Source organism: Capricornis sumatraensis, chromosome 4 (assembly GCF_032405125.1).
Source record: "Capricornis sumatraensis isolate serow.1 chromosome 4, serow.2, whole genome shotgun sequence".
In the NCBI taxonomy this organism is placed as follows: domain Eukaryota; kingdom Metazoa; phylum Chordata; class Mammalia; order Artiodactyla; family Bovidae; genus Capricornis; species Capricornis sumatraensis.
In genome coordinates, this window is record NC_091072.1 from 91805921 (window position 1) to 91825926 (window position 20006).

Here is a 20006-nt window from a genome sequence, read left to right on the forward strand (position 1 = left end):
TTTTACATACAACAGCTGGCTAGTGACATTGCAGCAGTGTTTTCTATAGTTAAGAGAGTCTTTAAATTGGGCGTTAAGAGTGTAGTTTGAATTTTAAATAATAGGGCTTTTTAATGATATAATTAAGATATTTACATTATATAAATGTTACAGCTGTATTAAAATAATTTTTAAAGATGAAAAGTAAATCATCACCTGATACCACCCTGATAGAATAGAAGTAGTCATTTGCTAGTTGATGTAATATTACATAATAATAACTTCAGTGCATGTTCTATTTTTTATGTAGCTATATATACATGGTACCACTTTACAAATCCTTAACAGCTATTATTTTAATTTACTGCCCATAATTTATTTGCCTTTCTTTTCTTCTCACTTAGATTGCTCCCATTTGTTTCATTACTGTAGGTGGCACAATAATGGATATTTTCATGTGTAGATATCTTTATTCAACTTTTCTTCTTTTGAATTATTTCTTTAGGAAATATTCCTAAATAGTAGGATGGCTGAGTCAAAATAAAAAGGGAATTTTTATGATTCCTGATGAGTCTTGTGCCATGTTGCTTTCTTAAAGGGCTATATCCATTTTAGTGCTTCGAGTAATGTGTGAATACAGAGGTGCAGTGCTTCTCAAACTTGAGAAGGCCTCAGATCACCTGAAGACCTTGTTAAAATGCAGTCCCTGAGCGCTAACCCCAGGTGGGGACTGAGACTATCATTTCTAGCAAACTTCATTTTGATGCTGCTGTGGCCAAGACTCAGTAATCTGAGTAGCCGCCTGCAGATGTCCTTTTATCTGATTTGGATAAGAACCCAAGCTAATCAAAACAAGAGCCAACTAACATGGGGATTTCTAAAAAGTGACATATATCTATAACATAAACATTTGATTTAAAAATGTACCAATCTTATGGGTGAAGCCAACACTTTCTGCTGACTATAGTCATAAATCTTTCAACTTGTTTACCTAGGTCATACCTACAATACACAGTTTAAGATTTCTAGGTTTGGAGGGGGGGTTGTGTTATTTTGCTTTAATACGGTGAGAATTTAAAGAACTTAAAGCAATCTGAATGCTTACTCCAACTAGATTTTTATCTCCCTAATGTTTTCAAGTTTTCCCTCTATTTAATTATTATTTTGCCTAATAATCCCCCTTATTGAATCTTTCCAAAGCATTTGACTTTTTCATAGTTCCAATATACTCATATTTCATAGGTTATATAAGATTCATCAAATTATACAGTTAAAATAACAAGTGAAACCGGCAGAAACAGGCTTGGGAATAAACCTAATTGACTCTGAATGTTAAGCTTTTGACTCAGTTGTATACATATATGGCTCAGATGGTAAAGTGTCTGCCTACAGTGCGGAAGACCCAGGTTCGATCTTCCTGGGTGGAGAAAATCCTCTGGAGAAGGAAATGGCAACCCACTCCAGTACTCTTGCATGGAAAATCCCATGGGAGAAGCTTGGGGTCGCAAAGAGTCGGACACGACTGTGCGACTTCACTTCATTTCACTTTGATTCCATTGGTAGCAGAAACAGAGGTACATGGGGTGCTATTGATACAAAGGGAAACATTATTCTGAATCATTAAATGGCATTGGTCAGTATATTTTACAAAGAGGATGGAGAGTCACAATGAATGCAGTAAATTGGTTAAAGGGAGATGGTTAAGAGAGTTTCTACTGAATAATTTCATCCCAACCAATAATGAGCAGTTGTCAATGTCCTGCAATCTCCTGGAATCTAATTCTCTAGATCCAGAGTTCACGGTCACGTCAGGCCATGTGTTTGTGATTACTATTTAGAGCCAAAACAAGTTGGTAGTTACATCCATCGGTACCACTGGTAAGGATAATTATATCCAAATATATTTTATAATGAACCTTTAAAAAGATGCACAGATTTCTTCTAGTTATTTCACAAGCAATTGATTTTCCTCACCACCATTTGCATTTCTTTCCTAACAAGCATACCTCAATGGTACTTTTGGGGGAGGATTTGTTTTAAAAGAAGGATGAAGCCTTCAGCATCAGGCTGGGTTCTGTCCTAGTGAAGAGGCAAAACCCTGTGGAGAAACCCATTTCGCATGATTTGCCAAGCTAAGCAGATCTTAGCTACGTTCCTTGCAGAGTGCAGAAGCCAAGCCAGAGATGAATATGTATGATGTTTGTGGCTGGCAGTGTTCCCAGTTTCAAAGCCAGGCAGTGCAGACACACGCTGAGAAGTTTCAGAGACAGCTGAGCACTTGGAGATCCGCATCTTACTTCAGTTGCTTCTTTCCTTTGGCTCATTTTCCCCCCTTTTAGCTCTTTCCCCCTACAATCCTTATGCCTAATACTATGGTAAGGATCATGCTTGTTAGGTACTTTTTAAAAATTTATAAGTGTTTTCAATTTTTTAAATCTTAAAATCTTTCATTGAAAACCATTCATCTAACCAAAATAAGACTGTAAATATAGGTGTTAAGAGATATTTACCCAAACTAGATTTTCTCAAGTCAGCATACTGAAACCTATGCTCACATTTTTACAACAGACCACTAACTGAACATTATCATCTGATCATTGATTTGGAAGAATTTGAGTGTTTCCATATCCTTTTCCACCATGAGAATACAAGTATAATTTGAGTAACCAAGTTCTTTTTTATTCAGAGCAAAGCAAGGAGGGGATTATTCAATGCAAAACTTGGATGTCGACTAGTTCAAGGCCGACTACGTAGTCATAAAGAGCACACTTTTAAATCAGACCTGTGTTTAAAGTTCAGTTCTACTGCATTTGAGCTGCATGAGTCTGGGCAAATTACTTAACCTGCCTGAGATTTGGTTGTACTTTCAGTAATATGTGCAAAATAATACCCCCCTCGGGATGCTGCTCTGGCTTGTTGAGAGACTTACTGGCACAGTCAGTATTCAATAACTTGGGACTATTTTTTTATTATTATTATATTCTGAAATGCGTTTCCCCACATTAGTTCTGATCCTAGGTCAAGATATAAATGAGTGGAAAATAAGCACTGTTCATGACAATAGTCACTGATTTTGAAAGTTTGACACTGTGCTTAATTGAAATTAAGCTGGTGATTTAAATTGTCTCAATATTTGTCTCAATCCTTTGTCTCAATATTTGAATTAGAATCAGAATGGTAATATACAGTATATATTCTTCACTCTCTAAAATATTACTTACACGAATATTGGACTTTCTATACCCGTGGACTTCCAGAGTCTTCCAATTCTCTTTTTGTTTGTTTGTTTATCTTGTCTTATTCGGTTGAGCAGGATCTTCGTTGCTGCATGTGGGCTTTCTCTAGGTGCAGTGATCGGGGGCTACTCTTGGTTGTGGTGCACAAGCTGCTCATGCCAGTGGCTTCTCTTGTTGCAAAGCACAGGCTCTGGGGCATGGACTTCAGTAGCTGTGGCACAGGGGCTCATTAGTTGTAGCTCTCGGGGGTCCTAGAGCTCAAGGCCTCCAGTAGTTGTGGTATACAGGCTTTAGTTGCCCACGACATGCGATCTTCCCAGACCAGGGATCGAACACACTTCCCCTGCACTGGCAGGCAGATTTCTATCCACTGTACACCAAGGAAGTCCCCAGTTCTTTCCTTAACTGTCTGCTCCTCTCCATCCTTGGTTCTGTCATCAGTTACAGAAGATTTATAATCGTACTTGATATAACTTGGTTTCCTAAACTAGTAATACTGCACTTGAGTTTAACAGATGTTGCTTCAAAATGTAAGAGTGTCTTCCAGCTGCACCAGTTTCATTGTTCTGCCTTGCACTTTACCCAGGGAGATGGCAGAGCTATTTTCAAACATTGTTAAAGTGTTCATTTCTCATTCAGTCATGCCATTGGCATTTATTTAGTGTCTGTAAGGTACTAGGGACTGGCAGTCCTTAGATTAAAAAGGACACAATCTCTGCCCTTAAATCAGTTACCACCTTATAGAGAAACAAAAGAAAGTAATTAGCAATATGATGAATGTTCTACTTGTGTGTACAAAATGGTAAGAGAATATGAAGGCACCCATTTGAGACTGGGGAGCTCACGTAAATGTTTCTAGCAGTCCTGATCTCGAAGGTATTTGGGACGTGTTATTAACAATTAACAAGAGGAAGAGTAGGAACCAAAGGAAGTCCAGAGAGCATGGCACATCCTAGTAGCACATACACCAAAAGCAGAAAGTTTGTGTAAGGACTCAGTAGTAGGCGAGGAGACAGATACACTGAAGCCAGATCATTATGGTCCTTCTAACCTAGTTTAAATTTTAAAATGAAAGCAAGATAAAATATTATTCCATTAAACACAATTTTTTTTCCCATTGGACTACATTTCACCTATTAAGTGTGGAAAATTTAGCATCCAAATTGAGACACTGTAAATATAAAATGGGCTTCCCAGGTGGCTCACTGGTAAAGAATCCACCTGCCGACACAGGAGTTGTGGATTCAGTACCTGGATCAGGAAGATCCCCTGAAGGAGGAAATGGACACTCACTCCACTATTCTTGCCTGGAGAATTCCATACTGAATTTTTCAAGACTTAGTACAAAAAATATAGAATATATCAGTAATAATTTATTTAGATAGATTATATGTTGAAGTAGTACTTTGCTACATTGGGTTAATTATTAAGATTAATTTTTTTAAAAAAGGAATTTGAATTTTACCCCAGAAGCCAATGGGAAGCTATTAAAAGACAAAAGAGCAGAGGAATGAGGCCATAGTATTTTGTCAGTGACCAGTGGTTGCAATCACTTACTGAAGTATTGAAGATGCATTTAGGAGAGTCCGGATTAACTCTGTTTCTAGCCCAGGCTGGGGGAAGCTGTAGAATATAATGACTAAGAACACTAGACTGACTTCACAAGTGACAAGCTGGCGAACTTGGGAAAATTAATTTCTCTGAGTATTAGTGTCCTCATCCATAACATCTATTGAATGTCTCCTTCACATGACTGTTCTAGGGATCAAAGGAGGTGATATATTTAAGCACAATAGGAAATGGCAACCCACTCCAGTATTCTTGCCTAGAAAATCTTATGGACAGAGAAGCCTGGCAAGATATAGTCAGTGAGGTCACAAAGACGCAGACACAACTAAGCGATGGAACACAGAGCCAATGGGTGCTTTTCTGGGTCTGAGCATTAAAACAACGGCTGTTACCTAATTACCAAGACCTCAAAGATGCAATAACCCCTTTGAAAGAAAATCTATAGCCTTGTCTGCATCTAGATCCAAATGTGTATGAAGAGGGGAGAGTTTAGAGCTCTGAGAGAGAATTTGGGGGAAATTGTAGCAAGAAATAGATGGGGGCTTCCAAATCCCTCCCAGATAATTTATAAGGGTCTGCTTTGTGTCACTGCCTTTGTGCCAGTCAAACTCATAGCTGCTAATGATATCTCTCTTGATGTAAAGCACCTCACTTCTAACATACAGCATGTTTCTAGAGACCATAAATTCAGTATTTTCCCTTCACCAGCTCTAATCTGCATAGAGAAACATTTCCAGGCTGCAACTTGTCCTATCCAAAGCAAATGACTTTTTCACATTTCCAAATAGAGTCTTATGCAAATATAGCCTTAGTACCAGTTAAATCTGCCTTTCAAAGATTTGGCCTTTCATTTTTCACTTTTTCAGTTCATCAGTGTTAAGCCAGCTAAGTAATTTTCAGCAGCTTTTTTCCCATCAAGTGTAGATTGAAATAACAGAATGCCCCATCATAAGCAACCAAGAATGATCCTGGCTGTGCAAGGAACAGTGGTAGGGCAAGAGTCTGGCTGCAGGAAAAAAACTCCTGATAGATTTTTTTTTTTTAATACTCTTCCCCTTGTTTCTGCTTTATCTCAAAGCAGTAATGGCTTTCAAACTGAAGTCAACATCACAATCACCCAGAGGACTTGCTGAAATACCGGTGACTGGGTCCACTCTCTCAAAGTTTCAGATTCCTACAGGTCTGGGATAAAGCTGAGAATTGGTATTGCTAACAAATTCTCAAATAATGCTGAAATTACTGGTCCCAGAACTATACTTTGAGAAGCACTGTCATGAGACAACCTAATTTGGAGACTTATAAATGATCACTTACATAAAGAAATTTAGCAAACTCCCCTCATAGTCCAGTGGCTAAGAATATGCCTTGCCTTGCAGGGGATGCAGTTTCAATCCCTGGTTGGGGAACTAAGATCCCACGTGCAACAGAGCAGCTAAGCTCACATACCCTAACTCCTGAGCCCACGTGCTCTAGAGCTCACATGCCACAACTAAGACCAGTCACAGCCAAATAAACAAACAAACAAAAAAAAAATTAAAATTCTACTCTTAAACACTCACCAATTCCTTGGAACGTTATTTTGATAAGGCCAGGTCACATGACTACACAATAGTCAGGCAGCTGTTGTTCAGTGGCTAAGTCATGTCCGACTTTTTGTGACCTCATGGACGCCAGGTTTCCCTATCCTGGAACAATGTTTCTTTTTCATGTGAATCTCTAAGTTAACCAGCACTATTTATGGAAAAGATTGACCTTTTCTCATTGCATTCAATGGCAATCTTGTCATAATCTGTTGTTTCACAAATGAATCTTTTTCAGATTTCGTCATTTAATTCCACGATTGTTGTTGTCGTTCAGTCGCTCAGTCATGTCCAGCTCTTTGCAGCACCATAGACTGCAGCACGCCAGGCTTCCCTGTCCATCACCATCTCCTGGAGCTTGCTCAGACTCATGTCCATTGAGTTGGTGATGCCATCCAACCATCTCATCCTCTGTCATCCCCTTCTCCTCCTGCCCTAAATCTTTTCCAGCACTAGGGTCTTTTCTAATGAATCGGCTCTTTGTATCAACCAGCCAAAGGATTGGAGCTTCAGCTTCTGCATCAGTCCTTCCAATGAATATTCAAAGGTGATTTCCTTTAGGATTTGCTGGTTTGATCTCCTTACTATCCAAAGGACTCTCAACATTCTTCCCAAGCACCAAATTCAAAAGCATCAATTCTTCAGCACTCAGCCTTCTTAATGGTCCAGCTCTCCCATCCATAAATGACTACTAGAAAAACCAGTACAGGCAGCTGTAGAGGATATTTTTTAAATGCTTCATTTTCTCAGGTCTGTCCCCCTCCAAGAAATATAGCCATGCTCGATGACATGAATTCCATCATTTTTAGTTGAAGTGAACTTTGCTTGACCTGTATACTTATGCATTCCAAAGGCCCTCTCCCAAATCCAAGACTCCTGTTTGGCCACATAAGCAGATGCCATGATGAATTCAAGCTAGATAGTGCTCGTTTTGTTAAACAGACGGCACTCAAGAAGCCTGGGAATAACACTGCAGATAAGTAATGCTGCAATTTTGCATCTGTTCCATGGTCCCATTAATTTCCTTAACTAGGGAGCTGAGCAGAACAAACAAGTTGGCTGGCCCTCTTTCACGTCTTTCATTAATAGTGGTAAACCTTCTGTTGTGATATAGAAGCCGTTTATAATATCATTAACATCTGTTTAGGCTCTCTTTGCAACTTCCTGGTGATCCACATTCTTCCTTCTCAGAAAGTTTCTGTTCTGGTTTAACACTCCAGTTGCTCCTTTCTTAGCTGGAACAGCCTCAAGGAGAGAGTATCTTGGAGGGTTTCCACCTCCAAAATGGTCTGAGCATAAATGGCAGTTATCACCCTCTTCGCAAGCTGCAGGGCTGAACAGCTGCCAGTTGGGCCGCTGCCCGAGAAGGCAGATGGATTTGGAAGTGCAGCCTGCAGCTAACTCCAGCAGCTCAGGCTTTATTCTCACTCTTTGAATGAGCTTGATTGCATTTGCATCACCTTGGAGAAGGAAACTAGACCTTGGAGCAGCCAGAAGGGTGACTCACAAGGCTAGGAACCTGTAACTGGCTGCTAACGGGTATTTGTCCTTTTGCTCATTTGTTCAGGCACTTACTGGAGTCTCTGTGATGCTAAGCATAGTTCTAGGCTCTGGGCACGTGAGGATGAAAAATACTTTACACATGCTAGTGTATATGTCAGTCCTAATCTCCCAGCTCAGCCCATCCTTCCTTCCCCTGCTGTGTCCTCTTCATCTGTGTCGTTATTCCTGTCCTGCCTGTGGGTTCTTCTGCAGTGGGTCTCTAGATCCAGCACGTATATGTTAACATAGGATACTTGGTCTTCTCTTTCAGCTTTCCTTCGCTCTGCATGACAGACTCTGGGTCCATCCATGTCTCTACAAGTGACCCAGTTTCTTTCCTTTCTATGGCTAAGTAATATTCCATCACATATATGTACCACATCGTCTTTATCCATTCGTCTGTCAGTAGACATTTAGGTTGCTTCCATGTGTAAAATAGATGGCTCGTGGGAACCTGCTGTGTAGCACAGATAGCTCAGCTCAGTGCTCTGTGAGGACCTAGGTGGGTGGGGAGGTGAGGGTGGGAGGGAAGCACAAGAGAGAGGGGCTATATGTATACATATAGCTGATCCACTTCGTTGTACAGCAGAAACTAACACAACATTGTGAAACAATTATATTCCAGTAAAAAAAAAAGCAAACATGAATTTTTAAGGTGATCCTATTCTGATGAAGGAGACATGTAGAGAGAGAATTACAACCCAGAGTGGAAAGTATATACTAGACCATGAGTTCCCAATGGGGGCAAAAATTGGTTCTCAGGTAGAAAGGAAAAGAATCTGAACAAAAAAGATATATATGTATGTATAACTGAATCACTTTGCTATACACCTGAAACTAACATAACATTGTAAATGAGCTATATTTGATTTTTTTTAAATTGGTTTTCAGGGAGCAAAGAATCTTAAATATTACATTACAATGGTGTGTGACCCTCCAAAGCTCAACCTGAATGAACCTTATTCCTTTCTGTTTAAGTTCTTTAATTAGGAAGAATTTAAATTCAATTTTTCTTCTCAGTGGGAAGAGAGGAGGCAAAAAAAAATTATAAAGAAGTATGGGAACACTGCAAGAATACTTAAGGGCTGTAGGATCTCATGGAAAAGGTCTCTAGTCTCAGCTAAAGAGCCTGGAAGGTTTGCAGAAAGATAAGACAGCTACGCCATGTTCTAAAGTGAGGGTAGGCAGCTATTAAAAGGAATGAAATAATGCCATTTGCAGCAACACGGGATGGACCTAGAGACTGTCACACTGAGTGAAGTGAGTCAGGAAAGGAGAAATATCATATGACACCCCTTATATGTGCAGTCTAAAAAGAGATGATACTAATGAACTTACTCACAAAACAAAGAGACTCACGGACTTACGAGAACTTAACTTATGGTTGCTAGGGGTGGGGGGGATGGAAAGAAAGGATAATTGGGGAGTTTGGAATGGACATGTACACACTGTTATGTTTAAAATGGATAGCCAACAAGGACCTACTGTATAGCACATGGAACTCTGTTCAATGTTTGTGGCTGCCTGGACGGGAGGGAGATTTGGGGGAGAATAGATACATGTATACGTATGGTTGAGTCCCTTTGTTGTTCACCTGAAACTGTCATAACATTGTTAATCAGCTATACCCGAATACAAAATAAAAAGCCTAAAAGTTTGTAGAAAGTGAGAATAAAATTCTCCAGAGGAAGGAAGATGTCTGTGCCCAAGGAGTAACATGTGCAAGATTAAAGATGCAAGACAAGTGCTTTTCAAAGGGACCATTGGGGAGAGAATTAGATTGGATTGGAATGGGAAAGGATGGCAGAAGACATAGAGGCTTCAGCCCTGTTCATGCCAAGAGGTTGCATTTTATTCTTCAGTAATCGGGGAACTAATGGAAAGCTTTAAGGAAGAGAGAGCCACATATTCAGATTTATCGCTTTCAGAATATTCTGAGAAGGAAAAAGAAAGAATTCAGTGTTGACAGGGCTGGTGAAAATAGATGTGGCAGAGAAGGACAAAGACTGGATCTTAGGTAGGAAAACAATTTAGGGAAAAGCCATTGCTATCAGCAACTGGGCAGAGCTGAGATGGGGCCTCCTGAAGAGCACGTGGCACCCTGCTTGGTGGGCAGGTGGCTCATAGGATCTGGTTGCTATTGTTTAGTCACTAGGTTGTGTCTGACTCTTTGTGACCCTGGGGACTGTAGTCCACCAGGTTCCTCTGTCCATAGGATTTTCCAGGCAGGAATACCGGAGTGGATTGTCATTTCCTTCTCCAGGAGATCTTCCTTCCCCAGGGATCGAACCAGTGTCTCCTACATTGGCAGGCAGATTCTTTACTGTTGTGCCACCAAAACCTTAATTGGATGGGCCTGGATGGGAGGGGAGTTTCGGGGAGAATGGATACATGTATATGTATGCCTGAATCCAATTTGTTGTCCGTCTGAAACTATCACAGCATTGTTAATAAGCTATAATTCAATATAAAATAAAAAGTTTTAAAAGTAAATTAAAAATTAATATGAAAATGTATTTTAAAAATAAAGACTGTGTAATGAACCATCCTACATCACGTAGCATTAATAGCTATTAACTTGGAATCAACCTTGCTTTAGATCTACTCCCACCCTAATTTCCTCATCCCACCCATACACTGAATTATTTTGAAGAAATTTTAGACATCATATCATTGCATGTTGCAAATATTATTAATGTATGCCTAAACAATACTCTTGTAAAAGACTTCTAAAATTCATAACTTAGTATCATCACAATAGCAATAATTTTTCAGTTCAGTTGCTCAGTCATGTCCGACTCTTTGTGACCCCATGGACTGCAGCATTCCAGGCTTCCCTGTCCATCACCAACTCCTGGGGCTTACTCAAACTCATGTCCATTGCATCAGTGATGCCACCCAACCATCTCATCCTCTGTCATCCCCTTCTCCTCCTGCCTTCAATCTTTCCCAGCATCGAGGTCTTTTCCAATGAGTCAATTCTTCGCATCAGGTAGCCAAAGTATTGGAGTTTCAGCTTCAGCATCAGTCCTTCCAATGAATATTCAGGACTGATTTCCTTTAGGATTGACTGGGTTGGAGCTCCTTTTTAGTCCAAGCGACTCTCAAAAGTCTTCTACAACACCACAGTTCAAAAGCATCAATTCTTCGATGCTCAGCTTTCTTTATAGTTTGACTCTCACATCCATACATGACCACTGGAAAAACCATAGATTTGACTAGCCACACCTTTGTCAGCAAACTAATGTCTCAGCTTTTTAATATGCTCTCTAAGTTGATCATAGCTTTTCTTCCATGGAGCAAGTGTCTTTGAATTTCATGGCTGCAGTCACCATCTGCAGTGATTTTGGAGACCTCCAAAATAAAAGTCTCTCATTGTTTCCATTGTTTCCCCATCTATTTGCCATGAAGTGATGGGACCGGATGCCATGATCTTAGTTTTTTTAATGCTGAGTTTTAAGCCAAGTTTTTCACTCTCCTCTTTCACCTTCATCAAGAGGCTTCATCAAAAGGCTCTTGAGTTCTTTGCTTTCTGCCGTGAATGTGGTATCATCTGCATAATTGATGTTTCTCCCAGCCATCTTGATTCCAGCTTGTGCTTCATCCAGCCCAGCATTTTGCATGGTGTACTCTGCATATAAGTTAAATAAGCAGGGTGACAATATACAGCCTTGACGTACTCCTTTCCCAATTTGGAGCCAGTCTTTACTCAATGTTCCTGTCTCCCTGATTTTCATATACATGGATAGATAAGTTTTTCTAAAAACAGTTGTCTAAATTAGAATCCAAAAAGATGTATTCATTGCGTTTGGTTGTAATGTTTCTTAAATCTTTCAAGCTTTTGTTTCCAAGGGTTTATTTGTTGAATAAATCAGAAATCAGCTACATTCTTGACATTGTCTAAATATAGCATCCCATCTTCATTAATATACTGCCATTTTCTTGACTTGCATCTCATCACTATTTAAACTCATTGAGTACCCTAATAAGTGCCTTTTGTTATTGAAACACCTCAGCTGCCTGATTAAAAGTGTCCCCCTACATAAAGTGGCCTGAAACTGTCCTAAACATGTTTACTCCTTTCCTGGTGTTAGTTTGTCATCTGAGTGATACAAGTTGCAAAACTGTCCAGAAATAACACAGGGCACTCGCTATTACGTGGGTTCAGATAACTGGGTTACCTGAAGAACAAGCTAACTGGAGTCAGTTTCTCTCCAACCTCCTAGAGAGTGGGACTGCACCCAGCTCAGCTTCCTACAGGCCAGCAGTTGGTTTCATCTGGACTGAAGTTTCAGTGGAAACTTCACACAGATTGCTGGGCTCTGGGCAGCTGGGTTCCATGTACTTGGTAACTGGCATTTCCCACAACTCCCGTAAAGAGCTGAGATCCAGAATGCTTGGTGCCCATTGACATGCCAGTGTTCATGCTTACCCTATAAGGAAGAAGGGGAGTAAAACGGCCAGATCTTCCCACTGGCAGGCACATCAGAGTGCCTCCTCGGTAGCATTTATTGTACCAAGGTTTACTAATCAAATGACTCACCTAGAATTTTATGCAGAATATAGTTGTTGGCAGAGACAGCAAAGTATGTGTACTCTTCCAGTAATACCCTAATCGTTTATGTAAAACCCAGCTCTGATGGGTAATGATATGTCACAGTGTAGAAAAAGTTAGACCTGTGACTCTGCCTCCGTTTTTGGTTACTCTGTATCCTGGTGTTTCTCTCAGCAGCTGCTCGGCAGGCCATCACCAGCCTATAGACCACAAGTGAAATAGAACCCTGGAAGAAGTGTGTAAACCACCAAATAGAGCTGTTGAAGGCTTGATGTGGAGGATTCTCAGCTGCCAGTATAAATTTGAGTCTAATGTTGAAGATGTTCATACCCTAGATGTTGATTTAAGCATTGCAGTGTGGGAGATGGTTTTTATTCTCTTGGTATAGAGTTTCTTCTGAGTAGATGGAGCAGTGAGGAAGTAGAGGTGATGGGTACATCCCCAAACTCCTAAACTGGCCAGAAGTGAAGACAGTGCTGGCTGGAGAGTCCACATCGCTTCCTACATTTTTCTACAGACCTTTCTATTTTATATTCATTGTAATTCTTCACTGCACACACAGATAATTGAATTGTTAATTCAAGCTTTTCTATTCCTCCTATTTTAGGGCCTCATATCATAAGTGAACAGCTGCTCATTGCAGAAATGTGACTGTGTTAATGCTTCACTGGGATACAGCCTGACTATAAAAGCTGACTATTTTGTTAAAGTATCTACTGAACCATTTCATTGTATCCTTTGGTACAGCAATGAACAACTCCTTAACCATTCACAGCTCCCAGGCCCAAGGAATAAAACAAGAAACACTCAAGAATGTCTTGTTTCAGCATGTCATCAGCAAATAAAACCCTCTGAATTCTGAGACTTCATATTTGCAACCTTGACGCTGTCAAAACACCCAGCCATGTTGAAGGTGTCCCATGATATCTTTCAAGCCAAGGCTTCAAGCAGACCATACTCACAAATATTTTCCTTCATACTAACATTAAATGGTAAAAATTAGGTCACTACAGTGTGGTAACATGGTATATACTACTGAAATGTTATTTACATGACTCCTAGTCTCAAGAACAGAGGGGAGAAAAATCATTCAAACCTGTATTTTGGGAAAAGAATCTAAAGAAGAGTGGATATATGTTTAACTGAATCACTGCTGTACAACTGAGATGAACACAACATTGTGAATCAGCTACAACAAACAATTTTTAAAAAACCCTCTGTTTGAATATCTGTGTATTTGTGAATATTCACATTTTAAGACACAATCAATGAAAAGATAGATAAGGGGCTGCAGATTTCCAAGCCCCACTTAGCCATGCATATATTAAAGTTTGCTCTAACCATGAGTAAAATCAACTTTCCTCTATTGAGAGTTAGCTTGCTTGTAAAGCCTGAAAACAGGGATTGCATGGCCCAATCTCTGTTTACTGCATGACTCTCTCCACCCATGTTGCCTCCTTAGCTATGTGTTCAGTGCCCAGATATTTATGACACACTCACAAAACACTAGGCAAGCACTGTGCAAGGCAGGAGCACCATATTAAAAGGCCTGCAGTGCCAGCTGGGTAGCTCTCTCACAGGTTTAAAACATAAGTCATTAGGCAGAGAACCCCTTCCTAGACCCTTGATGACAGCAGCACCCCTATATTAGAATTTACAGCCAACTAAGGAAATGCTACTTCCCAAAATAATTATTTTCTGAGACATAATGCTTTGATGATGATGTTTTGAATTTCTTATTTCATGTATGAAGATATGTGTCTTTTTACTGTGCTTCTTCCAAAGAAACCAATTATGATTCATTGGCATTTATTGCAGATGAACAAGAAAGTTCCGGAGCAATTATTTACACCGTGGAGCTGAAGCGCTACGGGGGGCCTCTTGGCATCACAATTTCAGGAACTGAAGAGCCGTTTGATCCTATAATCATTTCAAGCCTCACTAAAGGGGGATTAGCTGAAAGGTACCGTTTGAATCAACTGCTACAATTACTTGTGTCTGAAATGGGTTTCCTTCCTCACCGCCGCATAAAAGCATGCTTCCCTCTCCTGCTTGTTTATCTGTTGACTTTTTAAAATCGGCACAAAGGATTGATTTTAGAGTTTGAGAACTCTCAGGCAGAGCTCTGACTTGAAGGGCATCTTGTAAGCAGTTAAAAAGTGTCCTGGGCTTAGCCTTGATATTAGTCTCCAGAAACTTATAAACTAACCACAATCGACTAGAGGTAAATTTATCTTGTGTCCATTTTGAAGAGGAGACTAAAGTTCAAGGAGGTTAAAAGGCTTGTCTGATTCAATTCAGCCAGTGTTTACAGAGCCTCTGTTACCTGACAGGTACTCGGCTTAGCTGCTGAGAGAATGACTGGCATAAGCTTCGTCTTCAAAGATTTCAGACAGCAGTGTGGGGACCTAAGAAGATCTTGAAGTTTGGAATGCCCATTTGTCCCTTTGGCAGTTTGCTTCTGTCTGCATGCGTCCCACCACCACCTCTCACACTTCTTTCTTTCCAAGACAATGTTGAGGGACATAATTCCAAACGCCATAACCAGATCTATCCTCCAGTAACCTAGCTCAGGTGTACACATACGTTGCTCCTGCTGACACGTGAAGACAGTGGTTTGCAAAATAGAGGTGCAGCAGCACAGAATTTTGGAGCTGCAAGGCACCTCGGAAATCAGCTCATCCAGCATCCTCATCTGGTAGGTGAGGGCACTGCTGCTGCCGCTGCTGCTAAGTCACTTCAGTCGTGTCCGACTCTGTGCGACCCCACAGACGGCAGCCCACTACGCTCCTCTGTCCCTGGGATTCTCCAGGCAAAAATACTGGAGTGGGTTGCCATTTGGTCTGATGAAATTTTGCATTCTGATGTTGACAGAGACACCTGTGACATGGTACCCTCCAGCCATCCCCCCGTCCTAGGTTTCATCTGTTAAGAGAGACAAGAGGGAATGATTAATATTGACCTGGTTTGGCAACCTCCTAGTCAAGTGTTCTATGGCTTACAGTATGGCTCTTCCATAACCTGGAGATTTGTTTTGGTCAGATCTTACTTCCCTAACCAGGGGTTGAACCCAGGCTACAGCAGTGAAAGTGTGAGTCCTACCATTGGACTGCCAGGGAACTCCCTGGAGACTCTTTATGAAAGAATGAATTGATTTTTTTTTTTTCAGGAAAAAGATATTTCTCAAGAGTAGATGCATCAGTAGACTTGTTAGGCAGCCCCTTATAATCTGTGTGACCCAGTGTCACCAGCGATGCCCACCACCCCCAGAGCAGGCTGGGGTCAGATCACTCAGGCACGAGCAGCCTGTGAGTTGGCTTCCTTCACTCGTGTGTTTCAAGTGAACCAGCACCACAGAGGCTAGCACATGGGATTCCCACTGTATGTCCTTCAGCCCAAGAGATCTGAAAGCGTAAACCTTTCCTAGGGGACTTCCCTGGTAGTCCAGTGGTTAAGACTTCAAGCTCCAACTGCAAGGGACGTGGGTTTAATCCCTGATTGGGGAACTAGGATCCCACATGCCGCATGGTGGCCAAAAAATAAAACTGAACCTTTCCTGAGTTTGACTGCTTCGAGTCTGTTCCTTCCCTCCCTGTGCTTCCAAACAAAGATAGATATAGTGAACATCAGAATTATAGCTTCCAGTCTGCTAGTTCAGAATTGAGTGAGGATGGGAAGAGAAGGGGAAACATTAAAGGTTTCTCTGCTGATCAGTAAATTAATTTTCTTTTTCCACATTTCAAGCAGAACATTAATGCCTTTACATGTGTTTTCCTATTTAGTCCTCAGAGCTTCCCTGTGAGATGATTTTCTTCATTGTAGTGATGAGGAAACTGACACCTAGACAGGTGAAAATAAAGTGCCCAAGTCACACGGCTGGTAGGTGACAGAATTGTCATCAAACAAATTGGTTCCTGGGACCTTTCTGGGAGTTCAGTGGTTAGGACTCTGCACTTTCACTACCGGGGGCACAGTTTCGATCCCTGCGAACTGGGATCTAAGATCCTGCAAGCCACGTGACATGGCCACAGAAAGAAAAAAATGTATTGATTCCTGAGTTCAACCTTTTCAATCCTTGGAATCGCCACCAGGGTCTTTTGTCTAAGCCTTGCTTCCAGTAAGCTGGGACACTGATTGTGTTCAACATTTCTAAGTCTGTAGAAAGAAGGACTGCTCCATGTTAAACATCACTATGTTGATTGACCAATATTGTTTGTTTCCTTGGGGTTTTGCAGAGTGTTATCAGCTAACTCTACTTTCTTGGAATTTAAAAACACACAAGTCTTTTTAAAAAACTAATTAAAACATTTTTTTAAACTGTGTTTGAAACTGAAAAGTAATTCACAACGGAAGCAGTCATCTTATAACATTGCCCAGGAGACAGCAAGGAGTGACGTCGAAAGACCCTTGCCAAGTCTTTACTGTTGTGAATATTTGAAGCATGTCAGGGAATTTGCATTCAGTAGCATTCAGGGATTATTTCTGCCTTTCCTATTGTTATTTGGTGTTTCAGAACTGGTGCGATCCACATAGGAGACCGGATCCTAGCCATCAACAGCAGCAGCTTAAAGGGGAAGCCTCTGAGTGAAGCCATCCATTTGTTACAGATGGCGGGAGAGACTGTCACCTTGAAAATTAAGAAGCAGACAGATGGTGAGTGGATCAAGAGCCACAATTAAGGATTTCCAGTGCATTTCCTTCCCTAAAAGAATGTACAAATATCTACACGTGTATTTCTGGGGAAATGACTCTTCAGCCAGGGGGTGTTGGCATATCTTTGTATTTATATTTACTCTGATACTTAAGCTCTTTTCCTTAAAGCCCAATCAGCATCAAGTCCCAAGAAATTCCCTGTTGCCAGCCACTTGAGTGACCTGGGAGATGTGGAGGACCCATCTCCAGCACAGAAGCCAAGCAAACTCAGCGACACATACCCCTCCACTGTGCCCAGCGTGGACAGTGCCGTGGATTCATGGGATGGCTCTGGAATAGAAAGCAGCTATGGGAATCAAGGTATGTCCTAGCCATCGGGAACCGGAGATTTATCATTGGTGAAGCTCATGTTTCTCAAAGATCTACCTTTTGCTCCAAGAAAAGAATATTCTACTTGTGTCTACATGAATGCAAACATAGCAAACACATTGAATATCGTGGCCTTGAATTTCCTCCTCTTTAATGCTAAATGGTTATGAACATCTATTCAACGCTAGGAGACCCCCATTAGATCTACTGCTGTCCAAGTGTTCGATCCAGGGCTTGTTCTTCAAGCATAGATTAATATGAGGCAAACGACACGATATGTTGGGTCAATGAAGACCAGCTGCATTTTCTTACTTTTTCAGCAACCTCTGCACAAAGATGGAATAGAGAATGCTGGAGGCATGCAAGGAGATGAGCCAAAGATTTGTGACCCCATTTATTCCTGCCTCTTCCTGACTTTTCATAGCAACTTGTAGGGGTTTCCTCCAATACTCATCCTTAGAGTTTTCTATACTGTTAATCATAGTATGAAAAGTGAAAGTTGCTCAGTCGTGTCCAACTCTTTGCAACCCCATGGACTATACAGTCCATGGGTTTCTCCAGGCCAGAATACTGGAGTGGGTAGCCATTCCTTTCTCAAGGGGAATCTTCCCAACGCAGGGAGTGAACCCAGGTCTCCTGCATTGCAGGCAGATTCTTTACCAGCTGAGCCACGAGGGAAGCCCTAATCATAGTATGCAAAGATATATAGTCGTTTTTCTTCACAAACCTCATCTTCATGTGATGAAGTGTAACCTGTATGAAAATTTAAACCTCAGAACAGATTCTGAGTACCAAAAAGCGTTAGGAGACAGAATATAAACACTTATTTAATTTATTTTTTTAATATTTATGTATTTATTTGGCTGTGCCGGGTCTTAGTGATGGCACACGGGATCTGTAGTTGCGGCATGTGGGATCTAGTTATCTCACCAGGGGTTGAACCCTTGCTACTTCCTTTGGGAGCTCAGAGCCGTAGCCACTGGACCACCAGGGAAGTCCGTAAAGGCTTCTTTTAAAAATATGTTTCCTTCTCAATGATATTTACCATCCAAAGATAAGTGAGTCAAAACCTCTCTGTATTCTCATCTAAGCTTTGTGTGTGTGTTGCGCTGATCATTCAGTGCTGTCCGACTCTGCGACCTTACCGTCTCTCTAATGCTCTGTATAAATTCCAGCCTCCTTTTCTGCTCTAGGTTTCAGTCAAAGAATCAAATAGATAAATGGTTTGGAGAACACATGTGTGGATGAGAGAGTTGCTTTGTACATTAGGTAACTACTTTTGAGGAGAATCTGTATCCAGTTTGCTGTCTTCCTGGTTCTAGTTTTTTCCTCTCAGCCCACTTCTGCTTGTGTCACTTTCTATTAAATCCTTTGAAGGGTGGAGAAGAAAGAAAAGAAATGATATTTCAAAGTTTTCAAGTCATTACTTGTTAGAGATGATATTGGAGCTTGGTGGAAAAAATATTGTGAAGACCCAAAAGAGGATTGGGGCTTTCATTTATCTGGCAAGTAATTTTTCCAAGTCCAAATACCTTGTGAAAAGTTAGCTATGCCACCAAATAACAGATATTATTACTCCCGGTGAGTTCATGAGATCCCAGAGAGCACTCTGGATAAAGGACCCAACTCAAATTCTGTCAGTGTAGACTGAAGTTTATTTATTAATGTGTTTGTTTATTGTTTATTTACTAATGTGGAAACTTTTTGTTGCACAGATTTCAGTGAGCTATTGATTATAAGGAGCTCTGCCTCTAAGTGATGTGTGAGAACTTAGCTACTCTATACTTATACACAATAAGATCAGGCCCAGGTTTAGCATGTGGAATGTAAGGCTTTTCCCTCATTTATAAAAGATGAAGAACCATTTATTATTTAGGAGAGATTTTGAAAATTTGAAATCCTAGATGGGGAATAGTAGTCATCATAATAAGAAATTTGGCATTTATAAGTTAAAAATCACTACAGGTTTGAGGCGAGAGAACAGATATATAGAGAAAATGGCAACTGGAACAGAACTGACATCTTACAAGATGATGAAAAATTAATAATAATGCTTTAGAGTTTATAAAGCACTTTTACGTCACTCATTTCAAGTGATTCTCGTAAGGACCATGGAAGCTGAAACCACAGGATTTCGATGTTAGGAGCGAATTTGAAGTCAGCTGGTCTGACACCCGGGCAGCCCTTGATGGTCTATGCAGCCTGGCTGCCCACCGTTACACGGCGTGGGCTGCAGGGCCTGCAGTGACAGCTTGCTCCCTAACTGCTAAGGCAGCTCTCCCAGCTCCCTGTACCAAGAGCTGACGGCTTGCGTTCTCACTTGTATTGAGCTGAAATGTGTCAGCATGTAGCTTCGGCCTATTAGTTCCAGTTCTGCCCTCAAGGTCATTCCGAACTAAAGCCTTCTCCACTTGACAGCCCCTCAGCTGCTCAAAGACAGCCCTCGTGCCTCTTTAGAACTTTTCCTTCTCGGAGCAAAATAGCCCCGGTTCCTTTCACTGTTCCTCACGTGACTTACTTTTG

General features: G+C 40.9%; 1 protein-coding gene across 4 annotated transcripts in view; it reads left to right on the top strand.

Annotated features, from left to right (window-relative positions):
• The window catches only part of GRIP1 (glutamate receptor interacting protein 1), a 466465-nt gene that overhangs the window by 392535 nt on the left and 53924 nt on the right, over positions 1-20006 (top strand). For all 4 annotated transcript variants that reach the window (XM_068969892.1, XM_068969893.1, XM_068969894.1 and 1 more), the window contains 3 exons: positions 14280-14424; positions 16975-17114; positions 17283-17474. In XM_068969892.1, the coding sequence (XP_068825993.1) occupies positions 14280-14424; positions 16975-17114; positions 17283-17474 (477 nt within the window). The remainder of the gene's footprint in view (positions 1-14279; positions 14425-16974; positions 17115-17282; positions 17475-20006) is intronic.